The 23,909-nt window shown below is 36.3% G+C and overlaps 1 protein-coding gene across 6 annotated transcripts in view; it reads left to right on the top strand.

The window, feature by feature from the left end:
• Positions 1-23,909, top strand: part of WDR72 (WD repeat domain 72) — a 106,603-nt gene that overhangs the window by 8,530 nt on the left and 74,164 nt on the right. For 4 of the 6 annotated variants that reach the window (XR_007379198.1, XM_048956870.1, XM_048956871.1 and 1 more), the window contains exons 2-13: positions 1,669-1,830; positions 2,808-2,914; positions 5,591-5,669; positions 7,948-8,119; positions 8,653-8,729; positions 10,082-10,201; positions 11,939-12,084; positions 12,446-12,542; positions 14,083-14,224; positions 14,689-14,931; positions 15,487-15,707; positions 16,633-16,828. Coding sequence is in view for 5 of the 6 variants with exons in the window: in XM_048956870.1 (XP_048812827.1) it covers positions 1,678-1,830; positions 2,808-2,914; positions 5,591-5,669; positions 7,948-8,119; positions 8,653-8,729; positions 10,082-10,201; positions 11,939-12,084; positions 12,446-12,542; positions 14,083-14,224; positions 14,689-14,931; positions 15,487-15,707; positions 16,633-16,828 (1,753 nt within the window). In the remaining variant the exon portion in view is untranslated. The remainder of the gene's footprint in view (positions 1-1,668; positions 1,831-2,807; positions 2,915-5,590; positions 5,670-7,947; positions 8,120-8,652; positions 8,730-10,081; positions 10,202-11,938; positions 12,085-12,445; positions 12,543-14,082; positions 14,225-14,688; positions 14,932-15,486; positions 15,708-16,632; positions 16,829-23,909) is intronic. The other 2 variants (XM_048956874.1, XM_048956872.1) reach the window with 2 other exon arrangements.

Here is a 23,909-nt window from a genome sequence, read left to right as displayed (position 1 = left end):
TTGTCTCAGTCACTGTTTTCACTGAGCTCAGTCACTTCTCTTCACTGAGACTCCTTCAGTTATTTGTCCATTTTTCTCGGGCTAGTAGGAATCAAAATTGCCTTCACTAAAGCTTAAGAGAATTTTGGTTTTCTGTGGAGTTGTTTGATTGGCATAAGTCCATTTCACACCATTCTCCATTCCTGACAACAGCTAGAAGCAGACAACAATGTTTTGACATTATTTTCTAATAAACTGAAAGGGAAGGAGATAAATAGATGCTCCTGATGCATCTGTATAGGTTTCCTGGAAAAATGAAAGAGCACCATAGGGTAGAGTATTGGTACTCCACTTAACTGGGGAATCTTGAAGCAGCTTTTACACACTGGAGTTGTTTGCAGTTGGACTCGGGTAGATCGTGGTGTTTTATTGTGGGAATACTTCATGTAAAGACACTGCTAGGTATTGCTCATCTATGCCTTTCTTTGGCAACCAGTCCTTTCACATAAGATGACCCAAAGGATGAAATTGTGTGTGTTACGTTCCCTGAATATTTGTCTTAACAGGACAAATAGAAGCTCTTTAGGTAGAACTGTCTATTGAAGTACCAAATAATGTTCTGCTACTTGCTGGCTTTCATTTTGAAGACATTGTTGGGAGTACTCTAGAAAGATGTTAGACACTTTGGAATGCAGGAACCTGAAGGCAAGAAAAATGCAGTAGAATGCTTATGAGATCATTGAGATAGCATTTTTATCAACTATTTTGATTGAAGTGAAGCAAGTACAGAGGGCTGAAGTGTTTCTAAAACAAACAAATGTCAAATTTTATATGTGGAGAAGTTGAATTTTTTTGTAAAAAGGAAATCTTCAGTACTGTTGTTTGTACGTACGCTGGAATATTTTCTTACATACTTAGTTCACAAGAGTGTAGTGACCAGTATTCATTTTGGACAGGTCCAATTTCTTACTAGTGATTGAAATTATTGTGCTGATAAATCTTTGGGACAAGGCACATGTGATTTAGGATGAATTAACTGTTGTGTTCAACAATTCATTTCCCAGCTATGTCTCCACCTCACACCTTCCTATTGGAGGTTCTGCTCTCCTGACCACCCTCAACCCGTTCTCTCCTTCCAGCCACTGCTATCTTCATCCTCCTTTACCTTTTGAGGAACCACAAACTCTTTACTGGTATCCATTTTCACCTGCCAACTTCTGTGCTCTGATAGTTTGCTGCAGAGCATGATTAACACCCCTGGTAGGGGGAGATAGGGGAAGTATGGTAGTACTAGCAAACTAAGTCAGCAAGAAAACAGAGTGGGATATGCCCACCAGAGATCAGGCATGTTATGTAAGGCTGGCTACGCTTATATTGTAATAGTACTTGTCCTTTTTGGCACAGCACAGATTTAAAATAGCAGCCCTTCTCTGTCCTTTCTTCTCAAGCTATTAATAAAAGCGTTAATGAGATATTGGCAACAGCCAGACTCCTTCATCAGCTTTTCTGAGCTCCCATTTTCAAATGCTGATTGAATTGCTTGGTTGTGGTTTTTTTTTTTCTCAAGTGTGTTGTGTGTTTTTCTGTTGTGGTTTTGTTTTGATTATTTGGTAGTTGTTTATTTTAATTATTTCTCCTACGTTCCATGTGGCTGACAGTCAGCTCACCTTGACTTGTTTCTGTTTTCAGGTGGGAGCGATGAGGGTATCAATACCAGCTGTGGCAGTGTGGGGGAGAATTGCTCCCTCTCACAGCATCACTGCCATTATGATTACAGATGACCAGCAGACTATTGTTACAGGAAGTCAAGAGGGGCAAATATGTCTCTGGGATCTTTCATCAGAATTAAAGGTTTGTTTCTACCAAATTTATGAATTGAGGTTTTACCTTTTACAGTGGAATTCCCTAGGCTCTTGCTTTTAAATTAGTTATTAAAGATAAGTTTCCTATAATAAGCCATACATTGTGAAGCAAAGTTGTAGATGTTAAAGCACCTGTATGAGTAACCAATAATTTACAGACACCAGAAAAATTTTCATAGATGATTGCTGACTTATGGGTTATTTTGAGATTATGTGCTGTAATTGTTGTAAGTGAACATACAACTACTGCAGTTCTTACACTGTGAAATCTTTTTTCTTTAATACAGTGGTTGAGTATGGCCTGTCATTTCAAGATGAAATATTGTAATTATGATATAATTAAACTGCAAAACTACTGACAAGTTACTACTATTCTATTTCATGTCCAACTCTCTGAAAATAGAATGAAATCAAAGCAATTCCAAAATTTTATTCTGTGTTCTTAGTGATGGTTCTGTTGTTGGATTTTGCTGTGCCATTTCAGTTTGAACATGACACTTTAGTTTATGCTTTTATGCTGCTACTTTTTTCCTATTAAGATGATCTTTGCATGAGATGAAGCTCATCGTAGTCAGAGGTGTTACTTAAACGCACAGTATTAAATATATGCTTAAGTGCTTTGTTATATCAATTCCCTGCTTCACTTGCCATTTCTCCTTTTGCAGCATAGTGTAGGCCAGAGAGGTTCTGTACTTTGCCTGCTGTATAACATTTGACACTCCAGAAATTTTTCAGGAGAGGTTTCCAGACTACAGTGGTTAAAGACTATAATTTCTATTGGCAGCATGCAAACTTGCATAATCTGTACACATCTCTGTATATTTCAGAAACATAGCTGAAGAACATAAGAATATAAAGCAGATTGTCAATTACTGGTAATGTCTACAAGTAGGATTTACTAGCTTTTTGATCTTCATAGTTTATAAAGTGCTCTGTTTAAGTTAAACCGTTGTATTATTCTCCTAGATTTCATCTAAAGAAATTCTCTTTGGCCATACTGCTTCCGTAACTTGTTTGGCAAAGGCAAGAGAGTTTGAGAAACAGCCATATGTAGTAAGTGCTACTGAAAATGGGTAGGTAACTGAATACTCAATTTATTTTTCAAATCATGAAATGTAAATCAAACAGAGATCAAATTCTGCATTTGGCAGAAAGTTTTTAATCCACTTTCTTGATTATATAAAAAGAATAGCAATTATGATAATGACTATTTCTTGTATACAATAGGCTAACCAAGAATTCATCTCTTAAGCAATAGAAGAGCTTGGCAAATTCAGGTAACCAGTTAACAGTCAGGAGAATGAGTTATTCAAGAGTCAGGCCCCATTCAGATGGAGGATAACAGATGGTGGAGGGAGGGATTGGGAGGTTCAGAATTTTAATATCATGATGACTTTTTTCTTCCTGAGTTTGATCTCAAGAATTGAATCAGGAAGGAGGCTCATGTACTTGATGCAGGTTGTGCTTGCTCAGTGACCACATCTGGAAGCACAGAAAAAAACAACTCTTGAATACAAGGTGTTAATGTTCTTTGTCTTTACTTAAATTGCATCAGTTGTCTTGGTATATGACCCTTGAGTTTCCTGATCTTTTCTTGTATGTTTGTTGTGATTTGGCACTCTACTTAAACTAATTTCTGCAGTACTGCCAGAGTAACATATGAGAGTTTTTATTTCTTGGTTATTTTATAATCCTTTGTGCTGGAATCTGAAGCCTATCTGTTGAAGATTTCAGCTTTTGAAAGCAGTTAGAGCTAGTTTTTTACTTCCTTAATGACTTTTCTTAAAAGACTTTGTCTTGAAGCTTGATGATATTCCTCATTCAACTTAGGTTCACCTTTTTCACTTAACAAGGCAGCTCTGTTAAAACCTCTTCCCATGATGAACGCTTGTTGCCCTCTCCAGGCTACAATTTTTGTTGCCTTGAGGGTTCTACTTTCTCACTGAGAACATTGTTTATCCTTTCCATCCAGCTACTAGGATCTCTAACTCTCTCAAACTTCAGGTTGCAAAGAGAGGCTAACTGAGCAATGTGATTCGGGCGTTTTAATCAAACTATTTACCTCTGTCTGCCCAGTGGGACAACCTAAGCTTTTAGGATTCATCAGAAAAGAAAGGTGGGAGAACTACAGAACCAGTTTTTGATTGCTCACTGATAATTCTGTTCGAGAGTTCAGAAGTGAACCAATCTTTCATCTTAATTCTGAAGCTCTCTCAGTGCAATATCATTTCCAGATCATATTGGAAGAAAAGATACTATTTCCAAAAAAGCCGTGATAAAATGTGTTAAGAAACAAATGAGGGTTTTGCAATAGATGTGATACATACATTCATATTCTGAAGGTTCTGCCATATAGGGCTTGCTTGGAATGAATATTGCTAGGTTTAAACAGTTTTCAATCTGCTTTAAATACTTACTTTCCAAACTACAGAGCTATTGCTTGCTTAAATTCTATACTGAGTAACGCAGAACATTTATTACTTATCCCTGGAAGGTTACAATATGAAGTTGAGAAGTACAAATAGGAAACCTCCTCTTTAGGAGATATGGAATTGAACTATTTTCTGGCTTGTGAGTCCTTCAATTCCCTGCTATTCATAAATTTTCACTCGTCCTGTGTCTGCCTGTGGAATGTGCTGTAGGACAGTATTATTGATGTGCTGCACCCCTTCTTCCTTTTTTATATGCAAAGTAAATTAAGTGCAGCGTACTGATGCTGAAGCTGTTTTCTGTTCTAATTTGTGTGTGCTTGTATGTATTATAGCAATTTCAGTGAAGTGGTAAAATTCCATGTATTCTGATATAAACAAGAAGTAATTCACTGCCTTGAAATGATTACTGAAGACTAAAAGTTATTGGTTTTGCTCTATGAAATCTGACATAGTACATATATAGATTGTACTCCTGCAAAAGTGAAAAAAAAATTAAGTTAATGAGTAGATTAAAATACAAGTTACTAAGTATTTTTGATATATTAAAATATTTCCCCTAATGTTTAAAACTCCTCTTATTAAAAATGCCTTTGAATGTAATCTGGGAAATTGTGGATATAATTAAAATTTGAAGCAGAGATTATTATTTAATTGCTGAGCTATGACTACAAGCCAGGTAAAAATTCATTTATAACATTTAAATAGTTGTTTTTTTCTGTTGTACTCTAGTTCAGTAGCATGTTGACCAATGTTTCAGTGAGGAGGAAAGCTAGCTGATGAGACTTTCTGAAACAGCTCCTACATGTTATGGAGTAGAACTGACATTAGGGTTGCCGAGAGACTTCGGCAGCAGCCTCATGGTGGCACTGTTTCTTCTTCACTGAGAGCGTCAGTTCCTCCCTAGAGCTGAAGCCTGCAGCAGATGACAGCATTATGTGTTTCAAAACGTGTGGTTTAAGTTCAGTTGAATGAATCATTTTCAGGAGGATGTCGTTCCAACGAATGATAGTTATAGTGACGCTTTGACAAGCTATAATGGCAGTATACCTACAATTCGTTGTAGACCAGAGTTGGCCTTAAAGTCAGGTTTGCTGCGAGGTAGCAGGGTGTAATTACCAAAACAGAAAGCAACAGATACTGTATGTCATGCCCTGCTAATGACTGCAACGTTTTCATACCCAGTAATCTGTAACAAAAAGCCACATAAATGACCAGACTGCACTTAAGTACAGCACTAAAGAAAAACTTGCTGGCACAAAATTATTCCATCCAATTGAGTAGAAATGACAGAGAATAATATGAAGTTATCTTTGGCAGGGAGATGTGTGTTTGGAATGTCACTAGTGGACTGTGCATTGAGAAAACAAAGCTTCCTTATAGGCATACAGCAATCTATGTAAGTATAGAAACTTCTCATGAAATATCTCCCTTCATTACAAGGGGAGTTTTTCCTCTATTAATTTTGTTTGTTTTTTTTTAATGCAGTTCTAAACATAATTCATAGAAAATCGTTGCAATACTACTTGTATGTTATTTTTCCTTTTAGATTCCTTCTGAGAAAATAAAAAATTTAAAAAATACCTTAATGACTAACCTCCAAGACTGCTCTGCCTCACTACCAAAAATGCTTTCATTCATTGCAGAAATCAGGGGGTAGATTACTGTTGTGCTTGTTCTCACTGGCCAAACTGCTTTAAATCTTCAAATCATTTCAAGCATCTGCCTTGACTGGATAAGGTATACACCAAATATATACTGGAACTGGAATATGAGGGTGTTTAAAATATGATTTAGAGCCTAACACATGGGTTTGATTCAGAGATGCTTTTATTTGTGGAAATACCGGTAAAAGAGCTCAGAACTCATATGTTAATTAAGATGATGATCTTCAGTGAAGAATTCTACCATGGAATTAAATTAAATTGATGGCAATCTGAGACTTCACTGAGTTCTCATGTGACTCTTAGACTATGGCCAAATCACAAAATAGAAACTATAGATGAACAGCTTCTTAACAATCTGTTTATTGTATGCATACGTGTACAAAAACAGCTGTTTTTCTACTTAGTATTTCTGTATACGTGATAGAAAACATGGTTTTAGTGTTTAAGTACACATAACATTAATGCTCAATTATGCATTTGAAGTATGGTGTGATCTGTGTTGTGTATTGCTTTATTAAATTTTAATAGTTTTGGAGGTCTTTCACAAAGAAGCAGGCAGATGTGACCTGGCTGATTATCTGCTAATTTGTGTGTTTCTGTGAAGAACAGAGGCAAAAGCTTAGTTCTCCTTCAAGTAAGCAAATAATTTCAGAATAGTGTTACTTTTCTATTAAAAGTAGTGCAATTGTGACTAGATAATGACTTTTTTGGTCTATGATTTTAGCACAGTAAGATGGCAAAAGGACAATGTGAGCACCTAAGAACAAAACTTCCCTAAGAAAGAAAATTCTGTAGCTAGGACAAGAAACGATTCTTAAAATACAGTCTTCAAGTACTAGTAATTGTTTTGTTCTTTTGTATTGTTTGGCTGTGGGGTTTTTTTTTTGAGTGTTTTTATGCTTTTTTCTCTTTTGTTCTGTGACAAGTTCAAAAAGTATCACTTCATACAGAATGTTGTCTGGGAGTTGTAGTGCGTACTGTTTTAGCATCATTATTTAAAAACATTTTGGTTGCCATTATCTGGCTTAGTATGTTCCTTTTGTTCAGCATCAATAGTTCTAATATAAATGGCAGATGTCAAGCAGTTCCAACAATACTTCCAATTTGCAATGAAACTTAACACCAAGGTCAACTGCTAACCATTTGTGGGATCTTAAGAGAAGTGGGATCTTCTCATTAGAGGACTGATTGATTATATACACTGAGGACTATCCAATTATATATTTGAGTAACAGTTACAAATTCTTCCTGTTTCTGAGCATTTCTCCATCTGATTGTTCATTTCTGTGTACTTATCCTATTCCCAGTTATTTATGGAACCTTTATTTTCAGACTTGAATTAGTTAACTGATACTTTGAGAACTATCTAACCCAAACTGGAAGTACAGAAAATATCCTTGAACATATAAAACACCTGGAAAAAGATAGTCACTCTGCTCCCTGTTATCAAGCCCTTTGCTCTGTGTTCTTCCTTTCTTTATTTGATTTTTGAGAAATAATGGGTTTCTTGAACCAGGAGGGCAATTAGTATTATACTGAAAATATCTTGTGGAGTAGAAATTCTTCCTGGAAAATAATTGGAAATTCAATATGATTCTTCTGCATTTTTACCCAACTTATCCCCAGTCTTTGTCCTTCTTGATAAATGAAGTTTTATCAGATGTTTGGAGGAGATGAGCTCTCAGAAATCACTACCAAACTGTTCAGCAATTTACAATGAAAATCAACATCTTTAGTGACTTCAAAAATCTTAGTTGCTAGACAGGGCAGATAGCAATTTCAGCATTAAGTCCCCTTTTTCTGAAATTAAACATCTATTAAATTGTTATAAATGTATGTGGAACACTTGCAATTCTACCAAAGTTTTCTACTGTTTCATGTGTGTAATTCACTATATATTTTTAGTAATTCAGAGTGTTGAGTATGTTTCTGTGATATGCTTAATGTGAATGATGTGCATGCACATTTCCTGAGCTCGTTATGCTGACTCTCTTCTCTCCACTTGCACAGTATTACCATTGCTCATTCCGAATGATAGGTGAAGGTTGGCTTCTTTGTTTTGGAGAATATCAAGATGTTCTTATTATTGATGCTAAGACTTTGGATGTTCTGCACACTTTGTCTTCTCAGTCTTCTGATTGGATAAATTGTATGTGTATTGTTCGCTCCGCAAGAATTCAAGGTATGCAGCATAGATATTAGTACAGACCAATGAATTTAATGAAGAATTTCTGTATAACTTGTGGGATCTTACTAGAATAACAAATATTCAGTCATGTTGTACAATGCACTTATACGTAAGACATTGTTTCATTGTTTGAACTTAAGGTGTCTATAATACCCTTGGTCATGTTTCATTCTTTGTTTCATAAAGAGAAAAACAAAGGACCTCTACGACTGTAAGCAGCTTGTTTGGAGATGAGTACAAATTAATTTGGTAATATCAGGAAAATTATGGAACAGAACTGCTATTTTATCTTCCTTTGGAATATAGGTGATTGGACAAAATAATTATTCACTGTTTGCTTGCGTGCTTTGTATTTCTAAGTGTGAATGAGCTGTTTCATATTTCGTTTAAACAGTGCCCTGTAGAATCCGTCAGATTGAGTGCTATGTAGCACACCAGTGTCTATGCCAAGGTTTTTCTTTTTTTTTTTTTTCAGGCATTGTTTGGACTCTGTTTCAAACTGATTATCTTTTGTTATCTTTTCACAGAAGACTCACTGGTTGCTGTGTCTGTAACTGGAGTTCTTAAAGCATGGGACCTGTCTTCATCTTTGACCAGCATACAGGTCAGTTTGTGAAATGACAATTGCAACAATAACATAAACGTAAAGATAACATCAAGTGAAGGTACATTGAAGCAGAATATGAATGAGTGAAGATCTTATGACTGTGATTTAATCTATGATTAATTTTGTCTGTTTTTGAAGGCGCTAGACTCTAAGTTTCTACAAAATACTGAAAACTCATCCTCCTACTGCTACTTAGAATTAATTGGGCTATTGGCAAGTTTTTGCCATGGCATTGCAGTGTTCATATCTTTCCTTAGGCTATGAGCTCTTAAAAACCCACGCTTTGTACTCCCTCTTCATCTTTGTTACTTTTCTCAAGATGATTCTTTAGATTATATTTTTTAATATTTTTCATAGTACTGTCTTCACTTAGAAAATACTCTTGCTATGTCAAGTGCTCAATTTGCCCATCTTCAGACTGCCTGTTTCTGTTGAATTTTGTCAGTATTCTCAGCAGCAATCATTTGACTTGCACAGATGCTAAAAGTCAAAAATGGTGTTCTGGGTTGGAGTCAAACTCTGAGGACTAGTTTCGCAAGGAGATGAGAGCATTATAGCTAAGTACTAGGGATTGTCATCAAAGTGGCAAAAAGTCATCAATCTTCTCTGGGGCATCCATAATACATTACTGCCTTATTTGACAAACTGCAGAGCATGCCACTGCACAACTTGTTAATTGATAGGATCAGGCCCCTCAGGACAGTCTGTCAAGTTTGATACTGTACGAGTGTTCACATGATATGTTTTTGACTGTTCCGCAATGTTTTGGGTCTTCCTTCTAACATTCCCAGGGGAAAAAAATACTGTTACACTGTAGAAGTTCTGGGGACTGTACAAACTGATCAGCACGTAGCACCATACCATGTGCTTCCTTTATTTTACTGCCTGGGCCTTTCTTTGTAAGAGAGGAGAGCGGAGTTGGTAAAAATCAAGTTATTGCAGATGCTTAGAGAACAGAATTTTAACAGATATTGTTGGATTGAATTGATATTAATATGAGGTGAAATGAAAGAATGGTTTGCCCTCTTACTGTGTAATGATTCTGTAACCAGCATACCCCTTTTCAGGGAAGTTACGATACCAACAGTTATCTTTCAAAGCAGAAAATGTAATTTTTCAATCATTTAATCAATAATTAAAGTAACTCCAGTATAATCATAGATGAAGATCTGAGCCATGCAGAATGTAATTTATTTATACAGTGCTTGTGAACTCTTGTCTTCCAGTCTTTTAATTAGGAAATATATGTTGTTTTACATGATTTTTCAATAGTTTCTTTCTATTCTAAAAGTGAAAGTTAAGCTGTCTGGAATAAATCACAGCTCTTTTTTTTCCTTCTCTGCTCAAAGGAGAGGCAAAATGTGTGTGAAAAGGAGTCCAAGTCTCTGGGCTGTATGAACTGCCGAGCAATACGGTTTTGCACTTACACAGAAAGGCTCCTTCTGGTTGTGTCTTCCATATGCTGGCAGGTATGCTGTTGAGCGTTATATTTGTTTGATTGTTAAGAACCTTGAAAAGCTGATGTAATCAATTCTGACATGTAAATGCTTCCCTTAAAATTAGTGCTTGCTAATTGTCAGATGTGTGCTTTCTTCCCTTCAGTTATCTTAACTGTCTTACTGAGGTTTTCATTTTAAGTATTCCTGCTTTAAAAGGTTGATATTAAATCGGCTCTGTAGGAAGGGGATTATTTTCAGTATCCCCCAGTTTTAGAGCATTGGGTGCATTACAGCACACTCTGTGGTACATTAAAGATCAAACTGGTGTTGTGACATTTTTCTGAAGGTGATTTTGGACTATTATTGTCTGATTCAGGTGCCTCTGGAGGTGTGGAAAGCTGGAGTTCATAGAGCTGAGTCAGCTTTGTCTAACGCTTTTGTAGGGTATTCTTGAGTTTCCTCTTGGGCTATTTTAGAAAAAAAAAAAACAACTGTATAAAAGCACTGATAATTTTCTTGTACAGAATGGGCAGGTTTTGCATGGAAAAAGAGAGTAATATCCTGTTTATAAACTTGTGATGCTTTTCACAAAATGCATGTTTCTTTAGTGTTTGTGTACTTATCTATATGGCTGCTTCAAATAGCAGATTATATATAAGTGGCTTATTTTAAACTTCTGTTTAAATAAATATATACCTCTCAAGGAAAAGATATTGATGGTATTACTGCTTAAATAGAAGGTTATGTAGCACGTGCCGTGAGAGAGACTCGCATGTATCCTTAGTGACTCAACTCACTTCTATGGTTATGAAAACATTGAGCAAATAATCTAAAAGTCCTGTGCTCCATATAAATCATAATAATTCTCATTCTGGAAGTTTTCCCCATGCTATTGGAGTAAGTTGTAGAATGTGGCTAAGCAAACTTTTCAAGACTACTAGGAACATTAAGTTCTTTACTAGGAGAGTGGTTAGGCCCTGGAACGGGCTGCCCAGGGAGGTTGTGGATGCCCCGTCCTTGGACGTGTTTAAGGCCAGGTTGGACGGGGTCCTGGGCAACCTGATCTGAATGTGTATGTTTGGTGGCCCTGCTAGGCAGGGGGGTTGGAACTACATGATCCTTGGGGTCCCTTCCAACCTGGGTGATTCTGTGATTCTGTGAACATAGACAAAGAGCATATCTTGCGTTGCCATGTTTTTGTTTAAGATGGGGAGGCCAAAGGTAATAAGCTACTGTTTTATTTCTAGTCTTCAAAACAGAAAAGCTTACAAGAACTCTCCCAAGTAAATCTCCTCAATTTCAATTAATTTGTGAAAAAAAAAATTCAACAAAGAAAAATCTGCCAAGATCAGCAGATTATTGGTTAAAGAATACATAAAGAATAAGAACAGAAGCATTAACTGCATGTATCAATCTTCAATGTCATTGTTATGTACTAAATTCATTGCTTCTACCCAACAGTCCAGTAAACATTAATAATGAACGCAAAGCAAAACAGACTAAATTCTATCTAAAATCCTCTAACATAGCAGAAGCCCTTAATGTTTTTTGCTTTTTTGTTTTTTCAGTTTATCTTTCTGTTGTATGGTTTGATTCTGACATTATGCTAGTTTAAAGTTATAAATATTGCTTTGGCTTTAAAAGAGGTAGTCGAACTACAGAGTCAAGATAATGTTCTTTTTATTGTTCCTTTGCCTAAAACTAGCTTGAATTAATCTGATTGTGTCAATATTGTTTGTTTGTGTTTCACTCTTTTTTGGGACTTAGGTCTATGATTACTGTGATTTCTCTTTGCTGTGTACTGAGTTCTGTAAGAGTGGTCAGTGCTTTGCTGGTGGAGAAGTACTAGCAGCTTACAGGCTTATCATCTGGACAGAAGATGGTTACAGTTACATCTACCAGCTGCTAAACAGGTGGGCTCAAATGGGAAATTCACACAAAAAGTTCAGGTACAGGATGAACTTTGGGAGGTTTATTATGGAAAATCTCTGCATGTTGCAAGTGATCAAAAACCAGAACAAAAACACTTTGGCACTCAAAGATTTACCCTGAATTTGACAGCTCTCAGTCTTTGTTTGACACAGCAGGGGACACAGGAATAAGATTAGCCATGTAGAACTTGGGCAGCTGGCGCTGTGATTTCACAAAGTCGCTTGTAATTGCTTGGTAACTTTTAATTTAACTTGCGGATCTTAGATGTTGCTGTTCTCCTTCCTTTAAAAAAAGAAAAAAGAAAAAAAGGCTTTCTAAATCTTTTCTTTCTGAATTATGCAGTGGACTTTCCAAAAGCACATATCCTGCAGATGCGAAGGTGCTGAAAGAAACTGTTTATCCTCATTTACTCTGCTTTACTGATGTGAAGGAAAATAAGGTAAATTCATAAAGATTTACAGTGAGATTCAAAAGCTGCTTCAATGTATGTTCGTAATTTCCAACATTGCAACAAAGATTTAAGTGCTGTAAGTGTGGGTTTTTGACTTAAACTGCAAGGAAGACATTTCTTCATATGAATGTGTTTACTTATAAAGTTGGAGACGTTGGCAGTGTTGTCTTTAATTCTGGCTTATTTAATTTTTTCTAAGAAATCCTGCATTTTCAGCTACAGGTGTTTCCTGCTTTTTAATAAAGAAGCAGAGGTTTTCTTTAAGTTAAAAGCACTCTAAAATAGCTTTAGAATCTTTTACTCTCACATCTGCTTTAAAAAAAAAAAAAGCAAGCAAAGAAAACCAGGTTATTTAATTCCTGTTGTAGTAAGAAATGTATACATGTTTCAGTATATGCCTGTCCTGACTTGAACAGTTTTGAGTCAGTGACATCTTATACAGATTACTGTTATATCAAGCCTTCATAGTCGTCGTCATACATTTAACTCTTACAGTGTGGGCAAACTGACAGAACTTACAGTGAATGAAGTTAAACAGGTTTTTAAGCAGTTTATGTAGATCTCAAATAGAGACCTATTTTTCACTTGTTCCTGGCCAGAGACAATCTCAAATATATAGGCTTTTTCTAGTGAGCTTTTGTTTTTGTTGGCAGCCAGAGACTCTAAGAAACTGTTTTTGTTGCGTGCAAAAGTGGGATAAGCGTTGAAGGATGCCAAAAGGTCAGATACCTTTCGGTAAAAAAGAAATAGCCAAAATACATGGTTTAGTAATGCTAGGGTGTTACAGAAGGAAGCTCTTTTTTTTTTTTTTTACTTCCCCCAAATATGTGCATTTTTTAATAATGTCTGCTGCCATTTTCTAATATTTTTCCTCAAATATTTACCACCTAAATAATTTTTATAGTGGATTTGTTTTACAGGACACAGCTCCCTTGGTGACAGTCTGTTTTCATCTCTTTAGATTGTAACCTGAGTTACATAACGAGTTGCTTATTGTGAAATTTACTCCCAAACTGCAATGTTGTATATAAAACGCATCCTGCTTATGGGGATGTTATTAAAATGTCTTCAAGGAGCATACAGCCTAGCTGTGTTGACACTATTAATTAAAGCTTCTCTTTAGAGGAAAACTGTGCTGATGACTGTTCAGTCCATGCTACTCAGCATGCATTTTTTTCTGGCTTGTTTTTGGCAAGTCTCTTTGTGTCTGAAATGCAGCATCTGTGCTCCTGCATGCATCTTTCAGTTCAATTTCAGCCAGAAGGAGTCTTGATGTGGTACTCCAGGATGACTTCAAAACACAAAAAAGCAGCACCAATTTCCAAAGTACACTCCTGCTCTAAGTTAAAACGTCTCCCAGGAAATACACCTGGAGTTTCCTATTTTCTTATTTTCTGGAAGAGTGTATTGTTTCATTTTTGATATTTCCAATGTCTTCTGATCTCAAACTTGGCATTTGAAATTCATTATTGCATTATTTTATCACCTCTTCCACATCAGGAGTTTGACTTACTGTTATTTTTGGCAGAGTTTCCCTTTTGTCATGGGCTTTATGAATGAAAGGAAGGAGCCTTTCTATAAGATTCTTTTTTCCGGTGAAGCTTCAGGAAGAATCACTTTGTGGCATGTTCCTGATGTTCCTGCATCTACATTTGATGGTTCACCAAAAGGTTTGGTAACTCTCTGCTCTCAGTGCAAACTCTTTAGTTATGTCTGCAAATCATGAAAACTTGTGAAAATTCTTAATGGTAAAAATTGCTGTTTATCCATCCGCTGTGTGGTGATTCTCTGTAGGCAGCAGCAACACACCAACAGGGAGTGTCCAGTAATTGACACTTCTGTTTCATGTGGTCGGATGAATGAATATTCTATTTCTTTTCAATCTGCTCATAAGCATGTATTTACCAAATGTCATGGAAATTTGCTTATTTGATCCTGCTTACGGTGTTCATAGACAGGTATATTTAAAGTATTTTAGTGAGATGATGTAACATGTTGGAGTGACAACCATTAACTCCAACCTAAAAGTGCAGGAAGGATAAGTTTAGAAGTGGTTGCGAGATGAAAAATACATTTTGGTTTTCTTTTGGATTTAAACAAATAATGTTCCTGCCTTTTTCTCCCCACACTCTAGAAATCCCGATTTCAACAACATGGACTCTTCAAGATAATTTCAATAAAGCCCATTCAGTGTCAGAGGGCATTATAGATCATCTCTGTGAGTCTAAAGATGGAATTGAAAATGCAGTTGTGACTTCCTCTGTGTACATACCCGGTCTGGATAAGCTTGTGTGTGGATGTGAAAATGGGGAAATTTTCATAACGCTAGGTCTAGAAACTGCAAGAGCAAGATTTCTAGGAAATGCATCTTTGAAAGGTAAGTATTAACAATTTTGCTTAACTATCTGAATGATGCATGGAAGACTTCATGTTTCTAACATTCCCTTCAGTCATCCCTTTAAACATTCGATGAAAGTGGAGGTGAGGCTCAGGATCTGAATGAGGAAAATAGATTATGATAGTCTTTGCAGCCTCCCTGTAGGTGACTTATCAAATCACTACCCGACGACTTGGTACTGCTAGTCCTATGATGGATGTGGGGATTGGAGTCAACTGGAATTAGAGTTGTGGGATATCATAGAGGCAGCAGTCATCTTTGTCATTTTCCCTCTGAAAGATAATTCCACTTCAGAAATAAAAAAAGATGCTTTCTGGTGGATGAAGGTCTGAATGTACACCTTTGTTCTCCTTTTTTAGAGAGAATGTGTCCAAGATTGTTTAATTCATATAGGAAGTTACCTTTCTTAAAACTCTATAGATAAAAATTTAGCTGTAATTAGTCTTCTGAATCTCTTGATTGTTTTATGAAATGTATTGTCAAATATGGAACTTCTACTTTTAAAGAAGATAAATAACTTAATTGTTGTTTCAGGTAATCTACCTCATAAAGTTTTGAATGGTCATAGTAGCAGAGTGACATGTTTACTTTATCCACATGGTAATTCAGTAAGGTTTGATCCCAGCTGGCTGTTATCAGGGGGCCAGGATTCTACTGTGATCTGCTGGGATATATTTACTGGAAAAATCTTGCACCGATTTAGTCTGCAATCTGGTCCAGTGACAGAGCTATTGAGATCTCCAGACAACTGCAAAGTAAGTATACTTATAATAATAAATAATTTATAATAAATACACATGCTGCTGCCCTGCGGCACTTGATCTTTGATTTGCAGTTGTTATTCACTTAATTGTTTTGTTTGAAAGCTGCTTTTAACTTCAGGGTGTTGATTTTGTTAATTTATAATTTCAGTGGTACAGAAAAATGCTAAAATGGTGATGGATTTAATTCTTAACAGTCCTATTCATCCTTTTTCACATCATGATTGTAAAATTGTATTTCAATCTGACAAATCTTTGTAAATGGTATGTATTTAAATACTTCACAAAGGGCTAGTTCAAGGTCTTAATGCTTGTAAGGCTCTTAAGCAATTTTTCTGGCATCTAGATAAACTGTATTTACCTACTTGGATGATGATCCAGTTCATTTATGGGGCTGATATTTTCCATCAGGTAAATTCCTTCATATCACCAAAAATTACTATGAGAACGACAGAATCACAGGGGTTAGAAGGGACCTCAAGAAACCATCAAGTCCAAATCCCTTGCTAAGGCAGGTACCTTACCATAGGACTCGCAGGTGGGCATCCAGACAAGTCTTGAATAGCTCCATACAAGTAGAATCTACAGCCTCTCTGGGCGACAACTTTTAGTGCTCTGTCACCCTTAAAGTAAAGATGTTCTTCTGCATGGTAGTACAGAACTTCCCATGTTCAACTTTGACTGCTTTTACAGGCCAAGTACTGGTGTTTAAACTATTCTTACATTTGAAAAATCAAAAGAGGATCTAGGGATCTGTTTTACTTGCCTGCTAAAAATGACTTGGAGATGTAGTCTGAAATTAAACATTTTCCAATATTAGTATGTTCTGGGAAAGAAATGACTAAATAATTCCAGGCTTATGACAATGATATCATGACTTTTGATGCAGTATTGATAACAAAACTCTTCTGTTTTGCAGTTGCAGTATCATAGTATAGTGTGCTGTGTGTGTAGTGATCACTCAGTAGCAGTTCTACACCTTCAGAAGAAAGTTTGTCTCTTACATGCCAGAAAGCATCTGTTTCCTGTGAAGAAGATAAAATTTGACCCCATTGGAAATCTGCTAATTGTTGGGTGTGAAGATGATTCTGTTTATGTTTGGGAAATTGAAACAGGTAATATCAGGTTATTTGTTCACTTGAAGTTTTGTCTGTGATGCTTATGAACATCTTAGATTAATTAGGGAGGTTAAAATTACTATATTGTTCAAGGTATGTCACTAATATAATAGCTTACCTTTAACTCGTTATATAGAAATTTAAGTCAGATTCTGATGACTGAATGATTAGCTGGTATTGCAGTGAACTGAACTCAGCAGTCATTCATAAATACAAGCATTTTTAATAGAGATTATGGTGTTTGAAGATGCTAACAGCCTCTAACTGTTCCATCTAAATTTTTTTCCTATTCTATAATTGATGGTGAAAACAGTATGTAATTTAGGTGGGAGAAATTGTGAAGTAGAATGTTTTCCTTGTTTAATACGCAACTAAGAAGGGCGCTTCAAAATCCTGTGAATAAGCTGTATATAAAAACTTGAGTCTGAGATGTCCCTAAAGGTCATTTAAACTTCATTGAAGATTCAGTTGCATTTAAAACTGTAGTAGAGCTTGGCAGATGTGACAAAGAACCATGGAACTTTTATTGTTTCCTTATTCATCTGTCCTTATCATTGCTGTCATTTTAACTTGTTCTGCATTAGTTATTCTGTATCACATTTCTATCCTATACAATGACTGAAGCAGCCCAAGAAGTTAAAATGCTTCAAGGGAGATGATTATATGCCAGTTGCAATTTTATTCCAGTGTGATTAGGTAATATCATACAAAAGTGCAGTGAATAATTTGTAAATCAGTGGGACTTGGTACCATAGGATTGTACTGGTACCAAGAATGCAAAAAGCAGTATGCATTGAATTCTCTCTCCTTTAGCCATGAAAATGGTGCTCATTTGACAGGAAGTAAAATGGATGCTCACATATTACATATTCTGAATGGGTCAATTAAAAGTATGTTAAATTACTCTTTCTGTTTCTTGTTGCCACTGGCTGGAATGAGGGTTGCAATCACTACTTTTAAAGAATGTGTGGAGCATAAGGGATGCAGTTATTTGCTGCAGAAGCCTATATTAACTTTCTTTTCTATTCCACTTCTGCACTGGTAGCTGAAAAATGTCATCTAAGCCAACCAGGATATACTTGCTTTAACGTAAATTAAATCTTTATTATGGGAGAACTTGAGAGGTCGTAGCATTGATCCTTGAAATTGGCCTGACCTAGATCAAGAACCGTATAGATACTTCAGTGTCACCCAGGCAGACAGAGTATTGTTTAAATGTATGAGAATGGTGTATCAAACAAAACTCAGCAGAAGCAAAGCCTTTTAATACAGTTTTCATCTGTCAGTATTTGAACAGACAGATGTGCACGTACCACTTGCAGAATTGTTTACCTGTGAGTTCCCAGATAGTTGGAGAGCACACTTAGCAATAGCCTTGTGCTCAAATTCCATTGTGGATTTGAACATGGAATAGTTTTAGTAGTTCCTGTTGTCAGAAAGTGGTTTGGTTCTTTTTCTTCCTCTTCTGACTGTGCAGTTTCATGACTGAGGCTTTGCCTCTAAATGGGAGTCAGCAGAGGACCCAATTTTTGTGTCAGCCTCATACATCACTGTTTGCATTTAAAAAAAATACTGAACGCTGTTACTGTACTGGAGATAATGGATAACTGGGAAAACGGCCAATCTGCTTATAATTTGGGGATGTGAAATAAGGAATCTCTATGAATATTTCAGTATTTACATTGCTGTAGAGTCAGCAGTAACTCTGAATTTGACAAATGACTTCACAAAAATTCAGGGACTCTTAGTACCTGATAGTTTTTCAGCTATACCACTTTAGCTTCAGAGCTGTCCTATCAGGTAATTAAGAAAACAAATCCTTAAGCAAAAGAAAGCTTTTATTATATATTACAGTTTATCTTCCAAATTTCAGTGAGATACTGATGGCTGATACTTTTTTCAAAAAGTATTCTGAAGTTAAATTTAAGGCTCTTCTTAGCAAGTGTACTTTTGTTTCTCTTATGAGGTGGGAAAAACAGTCATACAGATTAAAATCTAACCCAGCATTTGTGTGCAGCCTGTATCCATCTCTTTGTTAGCCTGTCAAAGATTTTGTTTTTGCTTCATAAATGATGAACAATCTGAGTACGATGGGTTGCCTATATTATTCCAAATAGTCATTTGAGGATGGCTTATGTTGAAACGCATTAAATGACAGAATCACAGAATGGATGGGGTTGGAAGGGACCTCAAGGATCGTGAATCTCCACATGCAGAGCCACCAACCTCCCCATTTAATGCTAGATCAGGCTGCCCAGGGCCTCATCCAATCTGCCCTTGAACACCTCCAGGGATGGGGCATCCACAACCTCTCTGGGCAGCTGTTCCAGCACTTCACCCTGACGTCCAACCTAAATCTCCCCTCCCTCAACTTAAAACCATTTCCCCTTGTTCTGCAGTTACCAACCCTTTCAAAGAGTTGATTTCCCCTCCTCTCTGTAGGCTCCCTTTAGGTACTGAAAGGCTGCAATGAGGTCACCCCGCAGCCTTCTTTTCTCCAGGCTGAACAAGCCCAGCTCCCTCAGCCTGTCTTCAGGGGAGGTGCTCCAGTCCCCTGGTCATCTTTGTGGCTCTCCTCTGGACCCTCTTCAACAGCTCCCTGTCTTTTCTGTGCTGTGGGCTCCACACTTGGATGCAGTGCTGCAGATGGGGCCTCACAAGAGCAGAGTAGAGGGGGACAATCACCTCTCTGTCCCTGCTGGCCACCCCTCTTTTGATAGAGCCCAACAAGGTTATAGTTAATTTCAATTGGAATTCATCTGAACTAGGGACATCCATTTATGCTTATAAATATAAGCTAGTAACTAGCAGCTAGTAGTTTAGGCTGTATCTTTAATGTTTAGGAGAAATTAGGAATAAGTAGAAGGGCTTATCTTTTCTCCATTGACTGCAAGGAGAGCATGAAGAAGAGGGGGTGAAAACAAATTACTTGCTGCTACTATTACAAGTCCCCAGTAAGATGAACTGAATCTCATTTTAAGTACTTTTGATTTACTCAATGAAGTGAAATTATTGTAAGTGTAAATGTTGCTGCTGAACGTGCGTGTGGTTAGTGATATGGAAAATGAAATAGATGCTATGAACTAGTATTTGTGTAGGCAAACATTTTGCCTACATTTTAATATATGGATATGGTAAGTTCCCATTAAAGTAGAATATTTTCCATGACAATAAATATTGATCTAATAATACATATGGAATATTAATATAGCATGTGCACAGGGTATGTTCCAAACTTGTGTGCTGGAAGATGAATATGAAAATCAATAACAAATTTTGTTCTAATTAAAGTGTAAAATATTTCTTCCAATAGCCACCACTTGAAGTCCACTTCAATAAGGAAATTAGCTGTAATCTATATTGCTCTTATGTTTTTCTGAGGAGTTGATATATTTGAGATTTTTTTAAAAAGGTAATTGGTATAAGATGTAACAACAGGATCGTATTTTCTTTCTTGGTTAAAAAAAATCATGTGGAAACCTGCCAATGGAGCTACATCTTTGTCTAATACACACTGAGGGCAAGGAAATAGTAGACAGACTTAGAAGAGGGATCTTCTTTGTTTTGAGGTAGCAAAGCAATCCTCATTTATCGGAGGTAGATTTAGTTTTGACTTGGATGATTTTATTTTTTTTTTGCAAGAATGATTTTTTTCCATCATTCTTGCAGAATGTAACTTCTAGTAATTTACTATATTTTATTCTGTCTTGGAAGTGTTGCTTTATTTTATTGTTCAACTATGTGATTATTGTGAGTTTAAGACAGAATAAGGTAGTTAAATCAGACCTTTTGTTCTGTTATTATAGCTATAGAGCAAGACTGTTTCTGCTAATGGCAATTATGATTTTTTACTAGCTTGCTTTTACTAGTTGCTTGAAATATGGGCTGTTGGGAAATAAAATTTATAACGTAATGCTTGACTATTTTGTTTATGACTAACTTTACATCTGAAACTGTTTATGGATCTGTTATCTTTTACTTGTGCAATATTCTGTACCATTTATTACATGCAGGGCAATTTTATTAAAAAGAGAGAAGCAAATAGCCCTCACTTTTTATGTTAAAACAAATTGCTATGAAAGAGTAAAAATGTTATTAAAAGCAATGTAGGTAGTCACGTAACTAAGATGTGTGTTTGAAGGGAAATCTCTTGCATCATATACATGCAAGAAACCTTAGTGATATTTTCTTTGCTGTTCTGTTCCATTTCTGTCACTTCAGCATTATGTTAATTCTTCATATAGTGGTAAGTGAAACGCTGTGATTGCTGCTTAATGAAAGTTGAGTCTGTATGCTGATATTTGACATGAAGTCTGCATAGCTGTCTTTTTGAGTAAACAGAAGTGGTAATGAGACTATGTAATTATTTTCCTTAAAGTTGTCCTGTTCCCACCAGGAGGACATCAATGCTGACTGTATTTCACAGCAGCATTCCATTCAGTTATGAGACCGTGTCTTAAGGCATGAAGACTTTATGGAATGGTGTTGTAGACCAAGCTTATTTCACATTGACTGACAGACAGACTGGAACATCTTCAAAAGCTGTTCAAAGTTATCTTGTAGATATCTGTGGTCCAACATTTTTCCATCTGGTGCCAACAAGAAATCTTCCAAGTTTGTGATAAGCTCTGCCAGAGTTATATGAGCTGCAGAATACGTGGTGTTTCCTTTCCTTTTTGTAAGCTGACCCTCACTTAGTATTTCCGACAGCTTTACTCACTCCAGAACAAATTGATTAAACTGTTAAAAAAAAACCCTAAGATTTAGGTTTCTTCTAGTGTCTGTAAGGATATAATCTGGACATTTTTAATGAAACTCTCACAACTGTATCAAAGTAAACTTAATAACTGACTGTACGTTTGTGCCTGGGCAGTTGTAGAAGCAACCATAATTACAATTCTCTAACCCTTTTGTCCTTGTAAAAGTTAGTGATTTACAGTCTCTTTTGATATTTTTCATTTTCATTTTTTTCTTTCCTTTTTTTTTTTTATCCTTAGGTCATCGGTCAGAGCTATATTTGAGTGGATGAGTATGGCCTAGCTGATAAATCCCATGGTTGCTTTTCATATGCTAGAGGCTGTGGTACAGCCAGTGTCAAGATCATAGCAGTCAAACTATTTTTTTCTTTTTTCCTCCAATGCCCTCTGCATAGTTTGAAGATCCTGACTGATACAGAATTCACTTTTAGATTCCTTGGTAACTGCATCTGGCAATGTTTTTGTGAAGCACCATGTGTTCAGGAAAAAAATACCGCATGGTGCCATGTTACTGGGTGCAAAAAAAAGCCTATAAATATAAACTATAAACTCAGACATCTGTTTACTCGTTTACTTTCTCCTGGCTAATGTATTTTTGTCTCTAGGCCTTGTGCTCGTGGTCAGAAATTCAAGTTACTTACACTTGTGAATGTAAGATGCAGTAACTGTAAAATTGTTTTGTTAGGTAGAAGGCACCAGATTGGTCTCTGTGCAGTTCATGTGGGCAGGGCAATGAACTTGATGTAACTGATAATAAGACACTGGTCTTCAGAAGTGGTAAATGGCCAACTTCTGCAATAGGTGTTACTTGACAGAAAAGCCAATCAAGTCTTTTTTATCAAATCCTTGTTAAACTTTTGGCTAGCAAAATAATGGTAGTATTTAAATAACTTACTTATAGTAAGATTCACCTTGTCAGATGTTTATCTGTGAATAAGCTCAAAGTCTGCTTGCTTATACAAAAACTACTTCACATTTTCTGATATTAGAATAAATAGTCATTTGATTTTCCTAATAATGATGTAAAACTGTTCTACTGCACATAATTTCATCAATCACTGTGAAACTATAAAGAATAGCCCTTATGAAACTGTGGCTCTTATATTAAGTGTTCTTTGCAATATTAGGTGTTTATTGAGGACTGAAAAGCTTATTTCTTTCCTGAAGGGAACTTTTAGCATTTGGAAAAAGGCTCCAGTGATTTTAGCTCTTCTGTTCTTAGTTTGTGTTCTGACCTTCAACATTAACAGTTGAGGCAAATACCATGTGGGCTGAGATCTTCACTTCCAATCTGCCCTCTTTTCTTTCACGTGTAAGAGGTATCCTTACAGAAAGGGACACCTTGCAGGCAGTGATTTAACCTTGTTCATGCTGATGAACTAGAAAGAAGATGACTTCTTTGGCCAGAAGTAAAGAAGTTTATGAATTTGCAGTGCAATGTTAAATAAATTCTGGTTAAAAGAATGTTTCTCTAAGAAAGCATCTCTGGGCAGAAATTCGTTGCTAAAAGTGTAACAGTGCAAATGATGGTGTAGTAAGTTGGAAAGTGATGTATCAACTTCTTCCCAGTGCCTGACTACTTTCTTGGTGAAGAACTTATTCCTAGTATCTAGTTTGGACTTCCCCTGATGCAGCTTTAGTCTTTTCCTCATCCTATTGCCAGTCAGAAAACAGATCAGCACCTCCCTCTCTACTCCCCCATCCTGAGGAAGACGCAGAAAGTATTGATGGCACCCCTCAATGTCCTCTGCTCTGAGCCTGACTTATCAAGCAAAGATTTAAGTTCTTTTCTATAAGGCAAATGATCAGGAAACTTCTATTAGTTACCTTCTTTTGAAAATATGGGTGATTCAACATATTTCATAAAAATGAAAATACGTATGCATTGAAGAGTTTTTTATTTTGTAAGGCTTGAACTTTTTTTTCTTTTTCATGGCATCAGGCAAGAGTAAGTAAGCCTTGTGTCAGTCTGTAGCATGCACTTTAACATTTTATAGTTGTCTAAATTTCAGTCTTTGTTCAGTAACTGCTTAGAGATGCAGAATAATAAAAGGTACTGCAGCTTGGATGAGTATGTCTCAAAACCAAACTTCTGTTCCTCAATCTAGGGAAGCTAAAAACATGCGTTTAGGTAGAGAATGATGACGTATATTCATACGTCATGAGTCCGTGTATACTTCATGGATATTCAGTGGAGTAATGCATGGAATTAGCTATATGTACTTAAAAGAATTCTTAACAGTTGATAGCTGCCAATTCTTGCTTGGCCATTGTAGTTAGAAGAGTTCAACTGTATTATGGAAGACCTCAATTCTAGACAC

The sequence above is a fragment of the Lagopus muta genome, chromosome 10, assembly GCF_023343835.1.
Source record: "Lagopus muta isolate bLagMut1 chromosome 10, bLagMut1 primary, whole genome shotgun sequence".
Taxonomy (NCBI): domain Eukaryota; kingdom Metazoa; phylum Chordata; class Aves; order Galliformes; family Phasianidae; genus Lagopus; species Lagopus muta.
The sequence above is the reverse complement of the archived record's forward strand: the minus strand, read 5'-3'. Positions and strand labels throughout refer to the sequence as shown.